The sequence below is a fragment of the Rhipicephalus sanguineus genome, chromosome 11 (genome assembly GCF_013339695.2).
Source record: "Rhipicephalus sanguineus isolate Rsan-2018 chromosome 11, BIME_Rsan_1.4, whole genome shotgun sequence".
Classification (NCBI taxonomy): domain Eukaryota; kingdom Metazoa; phylum Arthropoda; class Arachnida; order Ixodida; family Ixodidae; genus Rhipicephalus; species Rhipicephalus sanguineus.
In genome coordinates, this window is record NC_051186.1 from 43,417,764 (window position 1) to 43,437,341 (window position 19,578).

The 19,578-nt window shown below is 45.1% G+C and overlaps 1 protein-coding gene across 5 annotated transcripts in view; it reads left to right on the top strand.

Moving 5' to 3' along the window:
• The window catches only part of LOC119374688 (cysteine-rich motor neuron 1 protein), a 444,084-nt gene extending 426,707 nt beyond the window's left edge, over positions 1 to 17,377 (top strand). For 4 of the 5 annotated variants that reach the window (XM_049420441.1, XM_049420442.1, XM_049420443.1 and 1 more), the window contains exons 5-12: positions 862 to 1,050; positions 3,404 to 3,574; positions 4,470 to 4,685; positions 5,941 to 6,159; positions 7,438 to 7,638; positions 9,697 to 9,900; positions 12,959 to 13,159; positions 14,382 to 17,377. In XM_049420441.1, coding sequence (XP_049276398.1) covers positions 862 to 1,050; positions 3,404 to 3,574; positions 4,470 to 4,685; positions 5,941 to 6,159; positions 7,438 to 7,638; positions 9,697 to 9,900; positions 12,959 to 13,159; positions 14,382 to 14,566 — 1,586 coding nt within the window. In that variant the 3' untranslated portion in view covers positions 14,567 to 17,377. The remainder of the gene's footprint in view (positions 1 to 861; positions 1,051 to 3,403; positions 3,575 to 4,469; positions 4,686 to 5,940; positions 6,160 to 7,437; positions 7,639 to 9,696; positions 9,901 to 12,958; positions 13,160 to 14,381) is intronic. The other variant, XM_037644863.2, reaches the window with a different exon arrangement.
• The last annotated feature ends 2,201 nt before the right edge of the window (positions 17,378 to 19,578 follow it).

Below are 19,578 nucleotides of genomic sequence, written 5' to 3' on the forward strand. Positions count from 1 at the left end.
CGTCTTCGAATAATCGATGCTCCCTCGATCGGGGTCTTGTCGACGAGCGGCCGTTTCTGATATGGCAATCCGATCATTTACCGAGGTCACTATTGTCATTCCATGTTGTCACATTTCATTGTTGCCTGCATATTAACGCATGGCCGGTCGTTGTTGCCTGTAGCAACTGAAGTGTTGCGCTGATTGATAAGCACATGGACGAAGGTCCGATTCCCTCGGAAGGAAACAGTTGGGAGGGAGCATTGCGTAATGCGAAAGAAAGAATTAAAGAGAGAAACCCTTCACGTATGTTCGTGCGTTCGTTTGCATGCGTGCGTGTGTATATTATACAGATGGCTTATGATGACGTCACCGAAAGCGCCATGTTGGAGCAACGCATGGTGGAACGCAGAGCTTGTGGTGCCACGTTAATGTCTCAGCAGGCCCGTAGCCAGAAATTTGAGAAAAACAGCTATTTTCGTGATTTATTTTTGGTAAAAACACCTACTTCACCAAAATATCGAGGGGGGGGGGGAGCAGCTAGACTTCCCCCCCCCCCTGGCTACGGGCCTGGTCCTCAGTACCATCGCATGGAGGTTCACTCGTTATTCATGCACGGAGACCAATAACATTGCGGCCGCTGCGTCACCTCTTAAAGCGTGTTAATAGCCACGTGATTCTTTACGTCATCAAAGCTGCCACGCCGGAGTACCAGTACGTCGAGAAGTTGTGTGCATGATGTCAAGTGCAGGCTATCTACACACATGTGAAATTCAAATTTTCGGATGGGGAGCTTATGCATCTCCGGCCCTGCCCCCCCCCCCCCCTGGTTACACAATGGTGCTGATCAAGTAATGTACCCTTTCCTCACCCGCAATGCAGCCAGCGGTGACCGCGTGTGTCACGTGGGCAAGGAGACGTACAAGAATGGCGAGACGTGGCACACCAAGTGCAGCACCTGCTCGTGCCGCAACGGCGTCGCCATGTGCAACGACAACGTCTGCAAGGGCGTCGACACGCACTGCTCGTGGCTGCACAAGCCCGAGGGAGAGTGCTGCCCCGTGTGCCTCGGTAAGCAAGCTGTATTGGTAGTACAACGCAAGCATTAAAAGGGACGCCAAAGAGAAAAAACGATTTTTCTCATATAACTAAATTACTCTTTCACAGTTCCAAAATCACCACGCTTGCCGCGAGAAGACGCTTGGTAAGCGAGAAAATAAAAGAAAATGCGAGTGGCGACGCCACCTTAATGTTCCCGCAACAGTCGCCGTGACGTCATAGATTTTGACGGTGTCTCCTAGGGGCTATGTAGTTCCTAATCGGTAAAGATGAAGTGCATTTTCTTCTGAGGGAGCCACGGACTTAAAATACCAAGTTTTATGGTATTCCATGGAACTGATGTGGCCAAAATAGAAGAAAAAAAATACACTTTGAAATCTGTGACGTCACCATCGAGATCTCGGCGGGAAATTTAAACTGACCTTGGCTTTCTCCTCTATTAAAGGGACACTAAAGGCAAATAACAATTTATGTCAGAGTGAAAGCCCAATGTATGACAACTTCTCAAACGGCAATATTATCACCAGCAGTGCCCTACTTACCGAGAAATTAAGCTAAATGTATCACATGACGAGCGCCACGAGTGGGACATTTTCGAAGTGATCCCGATGACGTAGGGAAGTCGGCCTACAATAAATCACTAGTAATCAAACTAGCAGCAGTAAAAAAAGAACATTCCGAGCATCAAAAGACGTAATAAAATGCTGTTTGTTCGTTTCCGCTTGATTCATGGAAAACAAAACCTCCGTGGCGTTGCCATGGGGAACGGCGCGCGTGGTTCAAAGGTTCCGTTTTCGCCGAACTGTGCCTCGCCCGTCTCAGTGGCAGTTTCGGGATCGCGTACTGCCGTGCGTGTTTTGCGCGCTCGTGAAGGTCGCTCTGACAGAAAGTTCGACAAAATGCCGCATGCGTGTGATATTGCCGGATGCCCGAATGGTGCACAACGCCAGTGCTGCAGCAAGGAAACCGGTGTGTCTTTTCACTGGGTGCCGCGGAATGAACCCTTACGCTCGAAGTGGCTTAGTGACATGCCATTGCGCCAGTGTGCTAAACAGTCAAAACCTCTGCGTGTGTGCTCGCTGCACTTTCGTACTGAGGATACGAGACCAACCGCAACTTGGTGACGGCTTTGAATGTGCCCATCCGAGCAAGTCTTTGCCGCAGCGCCGTTGTTGCTACTGTGGGTCCCGCTACTTCCGCTCGGCTGCTACTAGTGTCGGCGGCCGCGCAGTAAAAGCGGGCAACGTTGGGCATGGCAGCAGTGACGTATGAGAGTCGTATTTTCAGGCGGGAGATTTGAAGCGTGCTAACGCGATGCGGACCACTAAAAACGTGATTTTATTTCAAAATAAGCACTTCCTTGGCACAAAAGCAGCGCTACGAGGTTTCTGGACCGCTATTTCAACAATCAACGTCGACTTAATATTTGCCTTTAGTGTCCCTTTAACAAGCCTGTGATGGTGAAATTTAACGGCATTAGAGTTCTCAGTGTAGAGCTAATCAGTCTAAACCGATTCATTGTCTAACTTTAGTGTCCTTTTAAGGGGCACTACAGTGAAAACTATAGTTAAGGACGTATTAGTACTATGCCCTTCCACAACACAATGGCACTGTTGCCATCATATTTGGCAGTCTACTGTGTCCGCTGTTGCGGTGTGCGCAAAGGTGTTTGCGTAGTACCAGGCTACTGGTAAAGCGTTAGTTGTGGTACGCTGGTGGCGACATCTGGGACGCTTCGTGCAACCACAATTACTGACACATTTTGTGTGTTGATGTTCTCGTGTTTGCCAAAAGAAACTTCTATAAGCCAACAAGGTTCACGATTATGCCATTTCTCAGAACTTGAAGCCGAACCTCGATATAATGAATATGAATATAAGAGATTGTTGGGCAAGACGAAGGGAATGAAAAATCATTATCGCAGTGCAACGGACACACGTTTATCATGGATATCGATCAAAACAAAGCTTTTTCGTGTCAGATGTGACTTCATTATAACGAGGTATAGTCGAATCGCAATATAACAAAAGCTAATAAAGAAGCAAATGAAAAGTTGTCTTGTGACTGTTTCAATGAAACATATTACACTTACAATATACAGATAAAATAGCAAAGTGCTTTTCGTGGGATACGTGAGTTAGTTGCAACGAGATTCGACTATTTTGAATAAAAACACTGTATGCACTAAACGTTAGCATGAAAGTCAGAATAGTCGCATGTTTGCTTGTATGACCTGCCCATTATGATGGTTAAGACCGTCCCGTATAATAGCTTTAGTCTGACTGCTCGTGACGCAACACTCGTTCCTATATTTTCACTTCTCCCAGAATGTCTTAAACAACTTAGAGACTGCATTGATGCGCAGGTTGCCTGACTTCGTCAGGGCTGCGCTTCAACAATGGTGAACGGTGGAAGGAGGACGACTGCACCTGGTGCGAGTGCATATCGGGCAAGGCCAAGTGCGAGGCACAGATGTGCCAGACCAAGTGCGCCAATCCGGTCAAGAAGCCCGGCGTCTGCTGCCCCGTCTGCGAAAGTGAGCACGAACCCACGTCTCTTCGATCGTCAAAACTGTAGACTGAAAAAAAAAGAAATATACTCAAACCTCATTATAACGAAGTTGTATCTTACACGAAAATAACTTCGTTATATCCGAAAATTCGTTATAAGCGTATATTTCCAACACTGTATGTATTGCAAGATTATTCTTAACTACTTCGTTATAATCGATATTTCGTTATATCTGTGTTCGTTATATGGAGGTTTCATAAAAAGAAGACAGTGAAGACACTGAATTTGCAATTGACACTCTGTAAAATAGTTACTGCGCATGTGCGAGCAAGTATATTTTCGAAGCGAACAGCATCAACCACAGACTAGCAGAACGAACTATTTTTTTTTTTCGATTCAACACTCATCCCTACCTTTACTTTTTTTTTTTCCTCCCTTTCTCTCTGTACTCCATAGCTTACTGTACTGCGCGACATTCATGCAGTAATTTTTGAAAAGCCTTAGTGGTGCTCACACACCTTCGCAGATATGTGGAGTGGCGAGCTCACTTACAGCGACACAGTCGTTTTGTGGAAGAGTTTTCGATTGAAAAGATCCTTGCAGGAAAGCCAGCTTATAGATTTCTGCAAAATGTCAATTATTCAAAGTGATATTGTGCTTAATATCAGAAAATTATTATGCCTTGGTAAAATGTTGTTAGGGACCGATTTTCTTTCTTATTAAGGATGCTTGCCAGCTTGCATGAGCCATATCGCCTGCTTCCTTACAAACTGTAGAGCAGTAGTGACCGAGTAACCGCTTTGGCGAGAAGTCACCCAGTCGTGAACCCTCAAGGAAGGCGGGCGTGTGTGCTTTGTGTCTCCCGTTCTCATCGTGAGTCAAGGTGAGTGAGCAAAAGCATCCGCTTATCGCCTGCGCAGAATCGCCATCGTCATCACCTTACCCAACCCACGGCGCGGCCAACCACACGAGTTTGTCTCGGTCGTGCCCGCGTGATGATCGAAGCGTGTGGCGAGATCAGTGCCGCCATTGCGCATGCCTGAACGGTCACGAGGTCTGCTCCCTCGTGGCATGCCCGCGAACCTACTGCGAGCACCCCATCATGGAACCCGGAGCCTGCTGCCCTGTGTGCCAAAGTGAGTCCACACACCCAGCGCAAACGCTTCCCTTAATCCTCATCTGTGGCAAGTGTTTCTGCGTAATGTTCTATAGGGAGCCTAGTACAGCTGCACCCAATTTAGAGATGCAACATGCTGCCCATGGTCGATCACTGTTGTGACTACTGGTACCAATTTCACATTTCCCGGTGTTACAGTATAGGCTTGGGCCCACTTCAACCAAGGCCAGTGTGTTGCAACTCATATTCAGCGCCACTGTACATAAATGCTATGCACTATGTCACTTTGTGCGCATAAGCTATGTTGATGTGCATATGAGAGCAATCTGAAGGACCAGCTGCTGCCTAGGGCCTCAATGCAATTGCAGAAATGTAACGTGTGAAATCGGGCTGAAGCTTGCGCTGCCTGATTTTGCAAGTCATGCCACAAGGTGTCTTGAAAGTCGTCTCCATTTTCAGTGCTGTTAGAGGTCACTACGTCAGTCGCAGAGCCGGCGGGGTTGTTTAGGGGGACTGAACAGCCTCCACCAAAATCTTTACATTTTGTATGTGTACACATGGGCATCAGCAGGGAGTTGCAAAAGGGGCACTTGCCGTAGCCATCAGTGGTACTCACTAACATACCCAGGGTTAAGGCTCATTCACACCTGCGACTATCACCAGTCGCGCAACCAAGTTAGTCACAAAGCAACTGGTTGCGAGTGGTCACCAATGGCCGCTTTGGTTGCAAAGCGACTGCTTTGTCTCAGTTGCTCGCTGCTCGATTTTTCAGTCGCGCAACTGCGGTAGCATACACCTTAATTAATCAGATGCACAGGAACAGGACATCAGCTTATTTTATGGAGCAAGGACAATGCGAGCCATATGCGAGCTATGTGAATTCTGCGTGGCGACCAGTATAAGTCACACGCAGGTGTGAACTTTGGTCACCTTGAGTCACTTTTTCGTTGCCAGTCGCAAATGGCCGTGTGAACGGTGCTAGTCGCAGGTGAATGAGCGTACACATACACGAATGCCTATGAAAGTGGACAGAGGAATATCTGCTGCCGTATCACAACTGGTTATGCATTGCACACACAATGCACAGGTTGGGGGTTCGTTCCCCACCGGTGGCAAATCATCATCTCCCTTTATACGATTACTACGCCTCAATCAAAAATTACAAGTAACTCCCCCTCTCCCAGTGTCTTCGTTGGCTTCGTAAGGTTGTGCCCTTACTGTTAGAATGTACTTCCGTATGAATAATCTGTCTGTCTGTGGCTCCCTCTCATCAGATGACGCAGCCAGCCCATTCCATTGGCCACCAGCAGGCACTGGCGTGTGCCAGGGTCTGGACGGCCACATCCACCGCGAGGGGGACAGCTGGTGGCTGGACGATTGTGTCCGGTGCGAGTGCGTGGATGGCATGGCCCTGTGCGACACCATGCAATGCCCTCCAGCACCGTGCGCCAACCCGACGAGGAAACAGGGACAATGTTGTGCCACCTGCACAGGTCAGTCCTGCTACGCTATATACGTACAGGCTACTACCGTTGGCTACTCCTCCAGATCCAAGGCTACTGCTTGAGCCAGGCCCCTGTATTACTAATGTCCATAGAGACAAAAAGTTGCAGAGATTTCTGAGCCTTCTTACTTGCACTGAATGTTAAGGCACGACATATCTGAGTGTGTCAACGTCCATTCCATCTTGATGTATGTATCACACAATATTATGACATGATGTCATCACTTTGTTATCTGGCAACATCATCGTGACGTACATAATCACATGGTACTGCGAGCATTGTTTCCATAGGGTAGTAATGCGACACACTGGACGGATACCAGATTTTTCGCTTCGTGAGGCATATAATGTTTTCACATTAAAAAGAAGCTGAAGTGTGGGCCTTCATATGTGTGAGTCACAATCACAATGAAGACAACTGACAATGAGAACCAAGGGAAGCAGAGGATAAATTGCGTAATCTTTACTTAATTCAAATAAAGAATTGATCAAGAAAAGAGATCATAGTGCTCGAAAACTTGTCAAAAAACTTGTCACTGGTGGAAGACGAAGCCCGTACTTTCACATGCGATGCTCTTTTGCATGTGGTTGTCTTTCCATCTAGTTGCATCTGTCACTTACCCACCTCGGTATTCTAGTGGTTATGGTGCTCGACTGCGGACCCGAACGTAGGGGGATCGAATCCCAGCTGCGGAGGCCGCATTTCGACGAAGGCGAAATGCTAGAGGCCCGTGTACTTGGATTTAGGTGCACATTAAACAACCCCAGTTGGTTGAAACTTACGGAGCTCTCCACTACGGCGTCCCTCATAATTCTATCGTGCTTTTGGAACGTAAAACCCCAAGAATTATATTATTTACATTCTTCTACCATATTATTAATAAGCCAGACCTCAATATAACAAAAACAGGTGTCACAAGGTATTGAAAATAACAAAATGAAAAGACATCTCACCATTACTGCAGTGGGACAAATGTACATTTATAACGAATTTCAGGCATAACGAGGCTGCTTTTGCGTCGGACTCAACTTTGTTATAAGGAGGTTTCACTTATATCTCCGCATGTCAATAACAGGCCAGTTGATTTCCCCCATGCTTTCGCTAGCCTCCCTTGTTATCTTCTTTGTGTTGCTGTAACTAACAGAGAAATCTAGCCCATCAGCTTGCCTCATTCTCACTTGTCGTCCAAGTGTGTGGCACCGAAGTAATGCACCTGATTGACCATGTTTGTTGCTCACCACTGACAGTGGCGCCGTTATTTTACAGAAGAGGAACAACTGGGCAGCAACCAGTCCAACCAGCTGCCGTGTGCGGGTGGGTACAAGGACGGCCAGTCGTGGCGCCCTGAGCCCTGCCTGAGCTGCCTGTGTCGCGCCGGCAAGGAGCGCTGCTTCCGTGAAACCTGCCCACCCCTGACGTGCTTGGAGCCACTGTTTCTCAAGAATCATTGCTGCCCCATCTGCCCAAGTACGTATAGGAAGATGCAGTTGTCCACAACCGTTCTCGCAACGCGAAACCAACGCTGTAACACCTTGAGCTGCAGACAGCTGTGGCGTTACACACGTACACGCACACCAACCTCTTAAAGGGACACTAAAGAGAAATAATTAATCAGTTTAGGTTCACAACTTGTATTCTAAAAGCACTAATGTTGTTAATTTCACCATCAGAGGCATATCAATAAAGGACGCATATCAATATCAAGGTCAAAGTTTCGTTTCAAGTTTCGCGCCGAAATTTCCGCGTCTCAGGTCACGAATTTCAAAATGCATTTTTCGTATTTTGGCAACATTGGCTCAACGAATTCATTGAAACTTGGTTTGTTAAGTCTCTGGCCTCCTCAGAGGACAATGTACTTAATTTTTACTGATTAGGAACTACATAGGCCCTAGTAGACGCTGTCAAAATCTATGATGTCACGGTGATTGGTGCGGGAATTTTAAAGTGGTGCCGCCACCTGCATTTTGTTTTTTCGCATTTTCTTGCTTACCAAGCATCCTCTCGCAGCAAGCGATTTTGTGTTTGCGAAAGAGTAATTTACTAATATGAGAAAATTCGTTTTTCTCTTTAGTGCTGCATTAATTTGAGTATTCGTCCAACAAACTGGGTGGCCTGCAGAAACTGCAGGATCAGAAACTGCCGCCTGTAGAAACTTCATTACTGCCTGTATATCGCCTGTAGAAACTGCATCACTGCTGACGTCACCGGCAGCTGTAACGATAATTTCCAAGTGCAGTCATTATGCGGAAGAAAATAAAATCATTCTGCTGATAAAATTGCAGGAAGGGAAACATTGTGCGGGTAAATATGCTAATGTAACCCAATTTGCATGAAACAATAATTGCATTTTAGCCAAGGTTCCGAGTAATTATGGTAAAAAAGGGGACTATCTGCTTCGTTCTAGATTACATTGCCTCCATCTATAAAGTCACATAAACATTATGAATTTAAGTGTAAGCTAAATTGATCTTCAGATGCTTAGTTATGACTTCAATCTTATCTTCTTTGTCCAAAGTTTACTCTTCTTTGTCAATGCTGCTGCACAAACAAAGGTTGTGCTAGTTATGCTTGACACTGCATTTACAATGGCATCGCATGTTTTTCTGTTGCTCTAACATCGTGTACTTAGTAGTTGGATGTAACAATTTTTGTTTCCTGTCTAGCATAGTTAAATATATATATCATGTATTTAACACACGTTTCAAGCTCATACTTGTATTTATTAGAGTCTTAACTATATCAATAGTATCTGTACTTGTTTTTTTTACTGTTTTGCATCACCAGTTGCAACTTTACATCACATTTTTACGTATTCCATGAACAAGAGGTACGTAAGGAACATTGCACTCGTCTGTGTCCTCTGCGTCCTTGTCTATAGTTTGGACGCATCCATTTTTTCCTTGCAAGTATGAACCAACTCGCCCAGCAGCAGGTTTTACTGAACAAGAGGCCCCATTAAATCCTCTGACCACAGCAACGTTTATAGAACGGTTCTATAAACGTTGGACCACAGGACCTTATTCTGTATGTTATTGCAATAGGATGGACAGTTGGGCTATTTGGAATACTGACATGTTTGATGCAGTGCTGAAAGACGAATACATACGAAGAAATGGAAAGGACAGTACCTTTATGTTTACGTTTGCATTTTTTGAGAATAAACCTTTGATTTCCAAAGCGGCACTCGTCCTGTGCTTTCTGTTCCTTCGTATACGCGTTTCAGCTCCACATCAAACATGTCTGTTTGATATTACATTGCATTGATTGAAAAATCCTCGAACAGGACGTGTCGCCAGAGCCAACATTTCGACAAGTGGTCTTGTATTCCCCTTGCCGAAATGTTGGCTCTAGCTACACACCCTGTTCAAGGATTTTTCGCCTCCTCAAGCTTCCATATTCCCCTGAACTTTTGCCTCATTTGTATTACACTGCAGTGCACTTTTTGTAGTAATAAGCCAATATCACAGCAGTGCTCAGATGCCATGATAACAACGTTTCTTTCTCATTGCCTGCCATCCATTGAAGCAGCAGCTACATCTTCCAAGGCATCCCCGGTCTGCAGAACGGACGGGAAGGTGTATGCCGACGGGGCGTCCTGGTCTCCCGACAACTGCAAGCGCTGCCACTGCACCCTAGGTCAGGTGCAGTGCTCCGAGATGGGCTGCCCTCCAAACATGTGCCGATCGGCCAATCACACGTCGGGGAGCTGCTGCATACCTTGCTCAACGGGTAAGGCACCAAAATTTTCCATTGCTTCCAAGAGAGGAGCCAACTGATAAGGGCACCGAAATCTAGCAAACTGCATGGACATCGCAACACTTCCAGTCTACTAAGAGATGTAGTGTTCGTTCTGTTATTCTAGCAAGATCTCAATAACCACTGTCCTGCAGCAGACAGACTGATGATCGCAGTTCTGGCTTTGGTAATAATAAGTATGCTGATGCATATTTGCACTATGCATCAAATTAGCTGTATATTTATCAACCAAAGTTGCAGAAGTCTTGGCATAGCGAGCTACACGCTAATAAACTATTGTATAAGAATATCTGGGGTTTAGCGTCCCAAAACCACGATATGATTATGAGAGACGCGCTAATAAACTATTCTCCGAGTAATTGACCAAAGAGAGATACGTAAATATGCGAAAAGCCATCTTCATGCAATACCATCCCTACGCCACACTCATGATCATGGTCTGGTACAACTAGTATGTCCACAATAAATCTTCTCAACTGAGAGGTTTGCACATTGTTTCTACTGCTATAGATTATTAGGAAACTAGAGTTTTTCTTTTTAATTCTGGGGTTTTATATGCCGAAACAACAATACGACTAGAGTGGGGTACAACAAATTGTACCCCACTCTTTTGTGCCAAGGAAGTGCTTATTTTGAAATAAAATCACGTTTTTAGCGGTCCGCATCGCGTTAGCGCGCTTCAAATCTCCCGCCTGAAAATACGACTCTCATACGTCACTGCTGCCGTGCCCAACGTTGCCCGCCTTTACTGCGCGGCCGCCGACACTAGTAGCAGCCGAGCGGAAGTAGCGGGACCCACAGTAGCAACAACGGGCGCTGCGGCAAAGACTTGCTCGGATGGGCACATTCAAAGCCGTCACCAAGCTGCGGTTGGTCTCGTAATCCTCAGTACGAAAGTGCAGCGAGCACACACGCAGAGGTTTTGACTGTTTAGCACACTGGCGCAATGGCATGACACTAAGCCACTTCGAGCGTAAGGGTTCATTCCGCGGCACCCAGTGAAAAGACACACCGGTTTCCTTGCTGAAGCGCTGGCGTTGTGCACCATTCGGGCATCCGGCAATATCACACGCATGCGGCATTTTGTCGAACTTCTGTCAGAGCGACTTTCACGAGCGCGCAAAACACGCACGGCAGTACGCGATCCCGAAACTACCACTGAGACGGGCGAGGCACAGTTCGGCGAAAACGGAACCTTTGAACCACGCGCGCCGTTCCCCATGGCAACGCCACGGAGGTTTTGTTTTCCATGAATGAAGCGGAAACGAACAAACAGCATTTTATTACGTCTTTTGATGCTCGGAAAGTTCTTTTTTTACTGCTGCTAGTTTGATTACTAGTGATTTATTGTAGGCCGACTTCCTTACGTCATCAGGATCACTTCGAAAATGTCCCACTCGTGGCGCTCATCATGTGATACATTTAGCTTAATTTCTCGGTAAGTAGGGCACTGCTGTTCATAATATTGCCGTTTTAGAAGTTGTCATACATTGGGCTTTCACTCTGACATAAATTGTTATTTGCCTTTAGTGTCCCTTTAATATGCATCTAAAGCTAAGAACACCGGTGTTTTTTTTAGCATCACCCACATCAAAATGTGGCCACCGTGGCCGGTAATTGCACCCTAATCCTCGAGCTTAACAGCGCTACACCACAGCCTGTAAGCTACCACACCACAACAGGTATTAGGAAACTACAGTGATGAGACTATGAAACTCAGTGAAGGCAAAGGATGTATATTACTGAGCACTCTATGTGATCTTGCCTTCCTCATGTTGCTCATCATAGTAAACAATGATGAAAAATCAACCAGTCCACTTAACTATGAATCTTACTCTACTACTCAGTAACCTGAAGATTATAAAACATTTGACACGTTTTTGCCTGCGTTTCTTTCGTGAGGTGGGTTGATGGAAGCTGGTAGGTGTAACATCAAGAGATCAGGAGACAGTAGAGTGGTTAAGACCAAAAAACAGGTGTAGCCAATGTTCTAGTTGATATTAAGCGAAAGAAGTGGACCTGTGCCAACCACGTAATGCGTAGGACAGACAGCTGATGGACAGTAAAGGCAACAGAGTGGATACCAAAGCAAGGGAAAAGAACCCAAAGATTGTTGCAATGGAGCGATGAAATTAAGAAGTTCACAGAGATAAACCGGAATCAGCTTGCACGACAGGGCAAATTGATGATTATTGGGAGAGGCTTCCGTCCTACAGTGGACATAAAAATGGGCCGAGTACGATGGTGATGATCATTGTCACTGAATAAGCCCGCGCATTCTTTCTGCCACTATGCATTATCGGGAAACTATACTAGAGTTGTGCACGGGCCTGGGCCCACCCGAAGGCCCGGGTCTGGCCCGCCCCGTGGGCTGGGCTCGGGCAGCCCGGCGTAAAGTTAGTCGGGCCCAGGCAGGCTCGGGCTGGCAGGCATAAGTCATCGGCGATTCCAGCTACAGATCTTGGCGATTCCAGCTACAAGTACAACTTCAGTGCTGCAGGGTACATAATGCAGGAACGACGCGCTCAATTGTAACCCGAATCCATGGGCAACCTTTTGTTTCTGCACAATAATTTGTGAATGGTTTTGCACTCAGGCGGTCTCGACTTTTATCAACAATTAAAAAGAGAAGCTACAGGGAAAGACGGCATCCTTTTTTCTTAATAAATACATTTTCATTTTTTTGTTGCCGTGTGCTTTATTGCATCGTTGATCGAGTTGGGCCGGGCCGGGCCTTGGGTATGACACGCTAGGCCGAGCCTGAGCGGCCGGCCCGTCTTCTATATATCATCGGGCCGGGCTGGCCCGCCTCCGGCAAGCATCGGGCCCGGGCCGGGCCGCGAAATTGCGGCCCGTGCACATCTCTAAACTATACAGCGATGCAACAACAAAACAAAGTTAAAAGATAGCATATAGATACAATGCACACTACATGTTCTTGCCTTCCCTGCTTTCTCACCACAACACTCTGGCGATCGCAGCACACAATGATGACTACAATGTTCTTTCTTCTCCCTTTATCTTTTGTCAGATGGAGCCATTCGAGCGCCAAACCAGTGGCAGTGCACGCGAGGTGGCCTGGTGCTCGCCGACGGGGAGCAGCGCGTCATCGACAATTGCAATCGCTGCGAGTGTAGCCGCGGACACCTGCACTGCCAGGAGACCGTCTGCCACCAGGACTTGTGCCGAACCCACAACCACAGCTCTGGCAACTGTTGCGTGCAGTGCGCTGGTGAGCCAAGACATATAGATGCTACATACTAGTACATACAGGATATTTCAGCAAAGATGTCCTTTTTTTTGTTTTCTGTATGTACGATGTTTAGGATATGTTGGTGCCGTCTTCTCCTTGTCACAGAAAAATGTGAAATAATGAAGACTACGGACACGAAAATAAATCACCCAAAATCACACTCACGCCTTGTTCAACTCAAGTAAATCAGTCAAACACTTCGAGTCGTGTCGTAATAAATGAACAAAGAAACATGAAGTCCCAGTCACAACACTAGAGTCGACGCCAAATAACTGCAATAAAGCCAGGGCCACCACAGTTCGAATCAGCAAGGAATTTGTTGTCATAGAACAATGAATGACAAGGATTAAGGAACAATTTCTTTTTATAACACGTGTTTTGCAGTATAAACATTAATATATCCCCTTCAGTGGCAATGACTACGTTTGTGTCGCAACTTGTTTATGCTAGTTGTCAACTTGTGGCCGAAAGAGAGCACGATACATTGCTTATCAGACAAACTGAACCTTCACAGTCATAGTCAATATGTCTTGACTTAACCTCAGTGCGGTGCGTGTGACTGTAGCCGATCACTTTGGTGAAGGCGCTGCGATGTTCGATGGGTCATTCGACGTGCCGCGTTCCAGAGCCAACGTCAGGAGTATTTTCCGTTGTCGAGATGAATGAAACCAAAAACAAAATGCACACACATTTGGAGCCTATGATTTCATTCTTTTTATGTCAAAATGGAACATGACTGACTCTAGAATAATGAATTATTTAATTATATGCTAATTACAATTAATTACTTAAACTCACATAAAACAACACAATACTTCATTTTTTTCTTGGAATGTAATGTTGAGTGCCTTGAAATTATGGTATGTGAATTTGACATATACGTAGACAGTGCATTGTATTTCGTGACTGAAGGGGATATGTGTGAATCGCAGATTCATAAGGTAAGAGGTCAAGCCTCGTTAAACCTCGTTAAAGTAACATGAAAAAGGTTAAGGTAGCGTAGAACTGCAGGGTGGCTAAAAAGACAGATTACAAAAGCCCGCATCTTTTTATCCATCCTGCACGTAGCACACTTCTTTCACGTTGTAATACAAACAAACCAGCCCAGATTTGTACTCTTTTGGCCTTAATTGGTCGTCGAAGTTTTCGTTAGAGACTGAATATTCAAATAAGTGCGTTTTTCTTCTTTTCTCTTCCATAGAACTGCACCATTACATCAAGAGCACCAGCAGCGACGTGGTCGGCTACGTGATTGCTATCGTGATCCTGGTGACCATCATCCTGGCTCTCATGTGTGTGGCTTGCTTGTGGAGGCGGAAGAACACCAGGCCGTTCAACAAGCCCAAGCCAACACACTACCAGAAGACTGCTAACGGCTACGTCTGAGAAACCGAAGTCAGCCATGTCTCTACTTCGCAGTTTTTCTCGGCACCTTCGTCCCTCCCCCCACTTCCCCAAGATGCTCCTGGTCTTTTTCTTCAAGTGCGTGCACTTTGTGATATCGAGTATTTATGCCAAAGCTGGCAAGAATGACCAGAACTATAGCAGCGACACCAAGGTTACCGACCCCTGCATATGGCAAGGACACCGACATGACCTTGAGAACTGCTTCGTGACCTTGTCGAAAGAATTGTCACGCCCTCGTCATGGCTATCTTGAGACGACTGTCGAGATTTTGTCGAGGCAACTGCATCACAGCCTTGCCAGGGAAGTTGTGCCGTGACTTTGTCAAGTGTGTCACGACTTTGTAAAGAAAACTGCGTCATGACCTTGCGGAGGAAGTTGTGTCATGACGTTGTCAACAGTGTCACAACCTTGCCAAGGGAGTTGTCATGACCTTGTCAAGTGCATCCTGACCTTGTAAAGACAACGGTGTCACGACTTCACAAAGGGAACTGTGTCACGACCTCGTCCAGAGAACTGTGCTGTGCGTCAGATCTCCCGTGTTCGTGCAGACTTTAAAATCCGTGACACAGACTGCTTGAGCAGAGGAGCGAGTGAGGCACCGTGACATATCCGAGAACATGTGCTGGACTATAAGGCTGTGTGCTGTGGCAGAAGGAATGGTGAACGATTTTGGTTTCGGATAGCGTAGGCATTTCAGTGCTTACGCAGAATTCCTTTTATTGGATGTGCATTTGTGGACTGTACCCATGTATTGTGCTGCTCCTCACGTATTTGAAAATAGTTCCGTGCACCTTCTCGAAGTAACGTAGAAACGGGAGTGAATTGTGTGCCAGCTCTGCATGGTGGATGTGTAGCCAAAAGGCAAAGCACGAAATGACTCTGTGCCATAATAGGCAGACAGGTGATGTTTGTCATATGTGGGTCACTAAGATGTATGATCTCGCGTATACTGCTTTGACGACTTTGTCCCACATGAGGTAAAATATCTGCACAGGGGCGTGTTCTTACAGTGTGTCCTTCTGCCATCACAAGAACATGCAGATTTCACAGCATGCTGAAAGAAAGATAATGAGATAGCATGCACATTGCGTGCGGCTCGAGGCAGTTCAATACAATGAGAAACTTTTCAACGGCTTGGTTCACGCTATCGAGCAGTGAAAAATCGTGAATACGTCTTTTGCTTCCTTGCTTCACAGTCACTGAAGACCACGAAAGATTTTCAGTGACGTAAGTGAAAGACATAAGGACATTGTACATATACAAGTTATTGTCAACAAAGTTTAAGTCCGCCGCGTCAATGCAAAAATAACGAGAGTGAAACGAAAAGATGTGTTCGTGTCGGAGTTGTGTGCTTTCGTCAATGTCGCGCCTCACGGCGATTACGGTGTCACTCCCTTTTGAGTCTTTTACGCTCAGCATGGGGACAATTTGTTTAGCTTGGGAACACTTGCTTATATAGGAGGCACTTGTGTGGTTTTGCCCCAGAAAAGAACTTGAAGGAAATTCATTAGCATAAATTCTTCAAGTTGTGTTCATTGTTTAGGCCGAATTCCTGCGAGGCTACAAGGGTAGTTTTTGAAGCGTTCAGCTGCCTTCACTTTCAACCACTGCATTTCTGTTTGTTTAACATCCAGAGACAAGTAAGACTGCAGACTGATCACTGCACTGCCTTGCACAAGAAAATGCGTGCAGCAGGACTACCTAATTGGCAACATTTTATAAGATCCTCTGCACTTTTATTTATTAAGTTCATAATTTATAAAATTTTTATTGATTGACCGTATGCTTCAAGCTTCTCTCAGAGACTAAACCTTCAGTATGTCCAGCTGAAATTCGCACTTCAATTATGTTAATGTTAATTAGTAGGAGCATACTGTATAGTTACCCAGAATGCTGGAAAACTCTACGTTGTGTGTGACAGTATGCTATAAGAACTTTTTTTATCCAGTGATACATAACAAAGATGTAGTTGAACCTCGATATAACGAAGCTGTGAAGATCTCAACTATTGCATTCAAACTTTATTACATTGCACTACCTTAAATATGCATGGACATTTTTTCCTGTAGGATTTTTTTCTAATGAAGTCATAAACAATCAGACATATACAACCAAGTGAGTGCAAATGCCCTCCGTAATTTGCACTTATACCTCAATCTTCACTCTGTGGAAGCTGTTAAATTTTGTAATGCCAAAATTGTGGACAAACACACTTTGTTAACCGGTGCTAGAAATATAAGCGATATGATTCGCTACAATGGAGTTCATTATATCGAGGTTCAACGGAAGTTGTAACTTTCAGTGTCACACTTACTGCTGCAGAGAGCAGACAGTACCTTGTAAAGTTTTTAGCATAGTGTGTGATGTCATAGTTGCCAACCGTGGTGTACTGTTCCGGATGATGCTCTGCCTGTTGTTCGAGCTTCTAGCGAAAGCCCGAATGAAATGGCAGTGTTATATATATATATATATATATTTTTTTCTTTCTGTGAAGTAGACGGCGATGAGAGTGTGAACAGTGCACTGTCTGTTCAAAATAAGATTTTATGAGACGAGTAAAAGATGCAACCTTATTTGTGTTTCCATTCCTCCAGAACACTGTGGACATTTTTTTTAGTCTTTTAGCAGAAGCACAACGTGTATATTTATGACTTTTTTCTTCGGTTGTGTGATTTATCGACTGTGCACGTGTGTGTGAGTGACGGATGAAAAGAACGCGGAGCGACAGCTTTTCTTCCTCCTCCTCGGCTCGGTGTTGGCCACAAATAAAAATCTGAACATTTTACTGTACAGATGAGTGGTCATTTTTGTGTGCATGCCAAAAAATAATTATCTCATTATGATGAAGTCGTAACCAACACAAAAAATGTGGTCAGCCTACACAAGCGGTGCAAGGCTGGAATCACCAGCAGAGCTTGTGATCACCTAGCTCTTCCAGCTTTTTATGTGGCTCAACATATGCTCAGAGAAGACAGCGTCAGCTAGGTCTCAAATTTCATGGTATTAATGAACGTGGTCTTAATTAGTAAGGTCTAATTAGTTCGGTATTTATCAGTAATGTCTTAATCAGTATGACCTTAATTTTGTCGTGCTTAATTAGCGAGGTCTTAATTAGCAGTCTCAATCAGCACGAGCTTAATTAGTATGATCTTGATTAGTAAGACCTTAATTAGCGAGGTTTTGATTAGCTCGGAATTAGCAAGACGTTGCTTGATTAGATCAGTCTTAGCAAGACTTGGCTTAATTGCTTGGTCTTAGCATGTTTTGGCTTAATCAGCTAGGTGAACTGCCTTGGTTATTAGCTAATCAGCCAGGCACACGTGTTCGGGGAGTGAGCAGAAGATGAAGAGAGCGCGCGCCGGCTGATCAATGTGCTAGAAGGTAGAGGCCGATCATGATTATGACAGTTTTCTGGTGACATGGCATAACGAAAAGCTTAAACTGCTTGAGGCCCATGTGCTTAGATTTAGGTGCACGTTAAAGAACCCCAGGTAGTTGAAATTTCCGGAGCCCTCCACTACAGCGTCTCTCATGATCATATCATGGTTTTGGGATGTTAAACACCAACAATCATTATTATTATAACGAAAAGCTTAACAGTTCCTCTGTAAAAACAGCTTTGCTGGACCCTATAACAGTGGTAACCTGTTACCTGCTACACTGTCACAACAGACACAGTTTTATATCTATGTCATTATATCTTCGTTTGTAAAAACTAAGCCGCAGCCGAAACTTCACTGTATCCTACATCTGTCATAAACATACGCATGCTACGCTGTAACAACAGCAAGACAATTTTTCATTTGAAATTGACAGCTGGCATGCGGCAATTCTGTTTTAAGCTGTTATGCAAAATCAGTTGCTGTGGAGTAGCCGACGTAAAGTGTACCTCGGCTACTCCGTTTCTCTATAATGAAACAAAAAAAATGGACGAAAAGTTGGAAATAGATGGTGATGTGCTGACGTCATCATACGCTGCACTGGCAAAATGAATATCAAGGTGCAGGACCTCCTTAGCTAGACTGGGTGAGGATCGAAGTGCATGTGAATGGTATTGATGTAAGGATGGCGTCTGCATCGTAACGGAGTTCTCACACGGACTACACTGTGCACAGCGGAAGCATGACATAGCAAACAAGTTTTGAACTGAAGGGAACCATGGCAGACTGTTGAGTTTTGCATCAGAAACAAGCTACGATTGAAACAGGTAAGTCAGAGGCTATACAAAAGATGAAAATTGCAATTCAAGGACATCGTTTGTGCCACCCCTTTGCCTAAGATACATTTAATGATCCCAACTCTTTCTGGCTTGACTTCACCAGAATCAAGCCACACAAATCTTTTCCCAGCAGTTCAGCAAACATGAATCATGTGCAGCAGAACCTTTCACAAGAACTTCAGTCTGTGAAAGCAGTTACACAGCTGTGCAGTATGCCTGCAGTGAAATAGACTACATCACTAAAAATCGCACCCAGTCAGCTTCAAGAAATAAGGTAGGTTAGTAAAGCAACACCTATGAAGAAACTAGGCCCCAGCTGAAATGCCTTTGCTTATATGTATTTCCATGTACTTGCCCATATGTGGTTAACTCAATGTGAAACAAAGGTCGCAGTTGCGTTTTAAAAAGGGCCATGTAGTAAGGGTGCACGAATAATAATAATAATTGTTGGGGTTTATCGTCCCAAAGCCACGATTTGATTATGAGAGGCGCCGTAGCGGAGGGCTCCGGAAATTTTGACCACCTGAGGTTCTTTAACATATGCACCTAAATCTAAGCACACTTGCCTCTAGCATTTTTGCCTCCATCGAAAATGTGGCCGCCGCGGCCGGTGTTAAGAGTGAATGAAAGAAGGGGAATATGAAGGGCTTGTTTTTCTTTGTTAGACACAATATCAATGAGAACAGACAATACGCATTATTCGAAGGTTGCAGGTACAGTCCCTGCCGGCGGCAAGCTATCTTTTCGTCCACTTCACTTTCTTCACATTTAT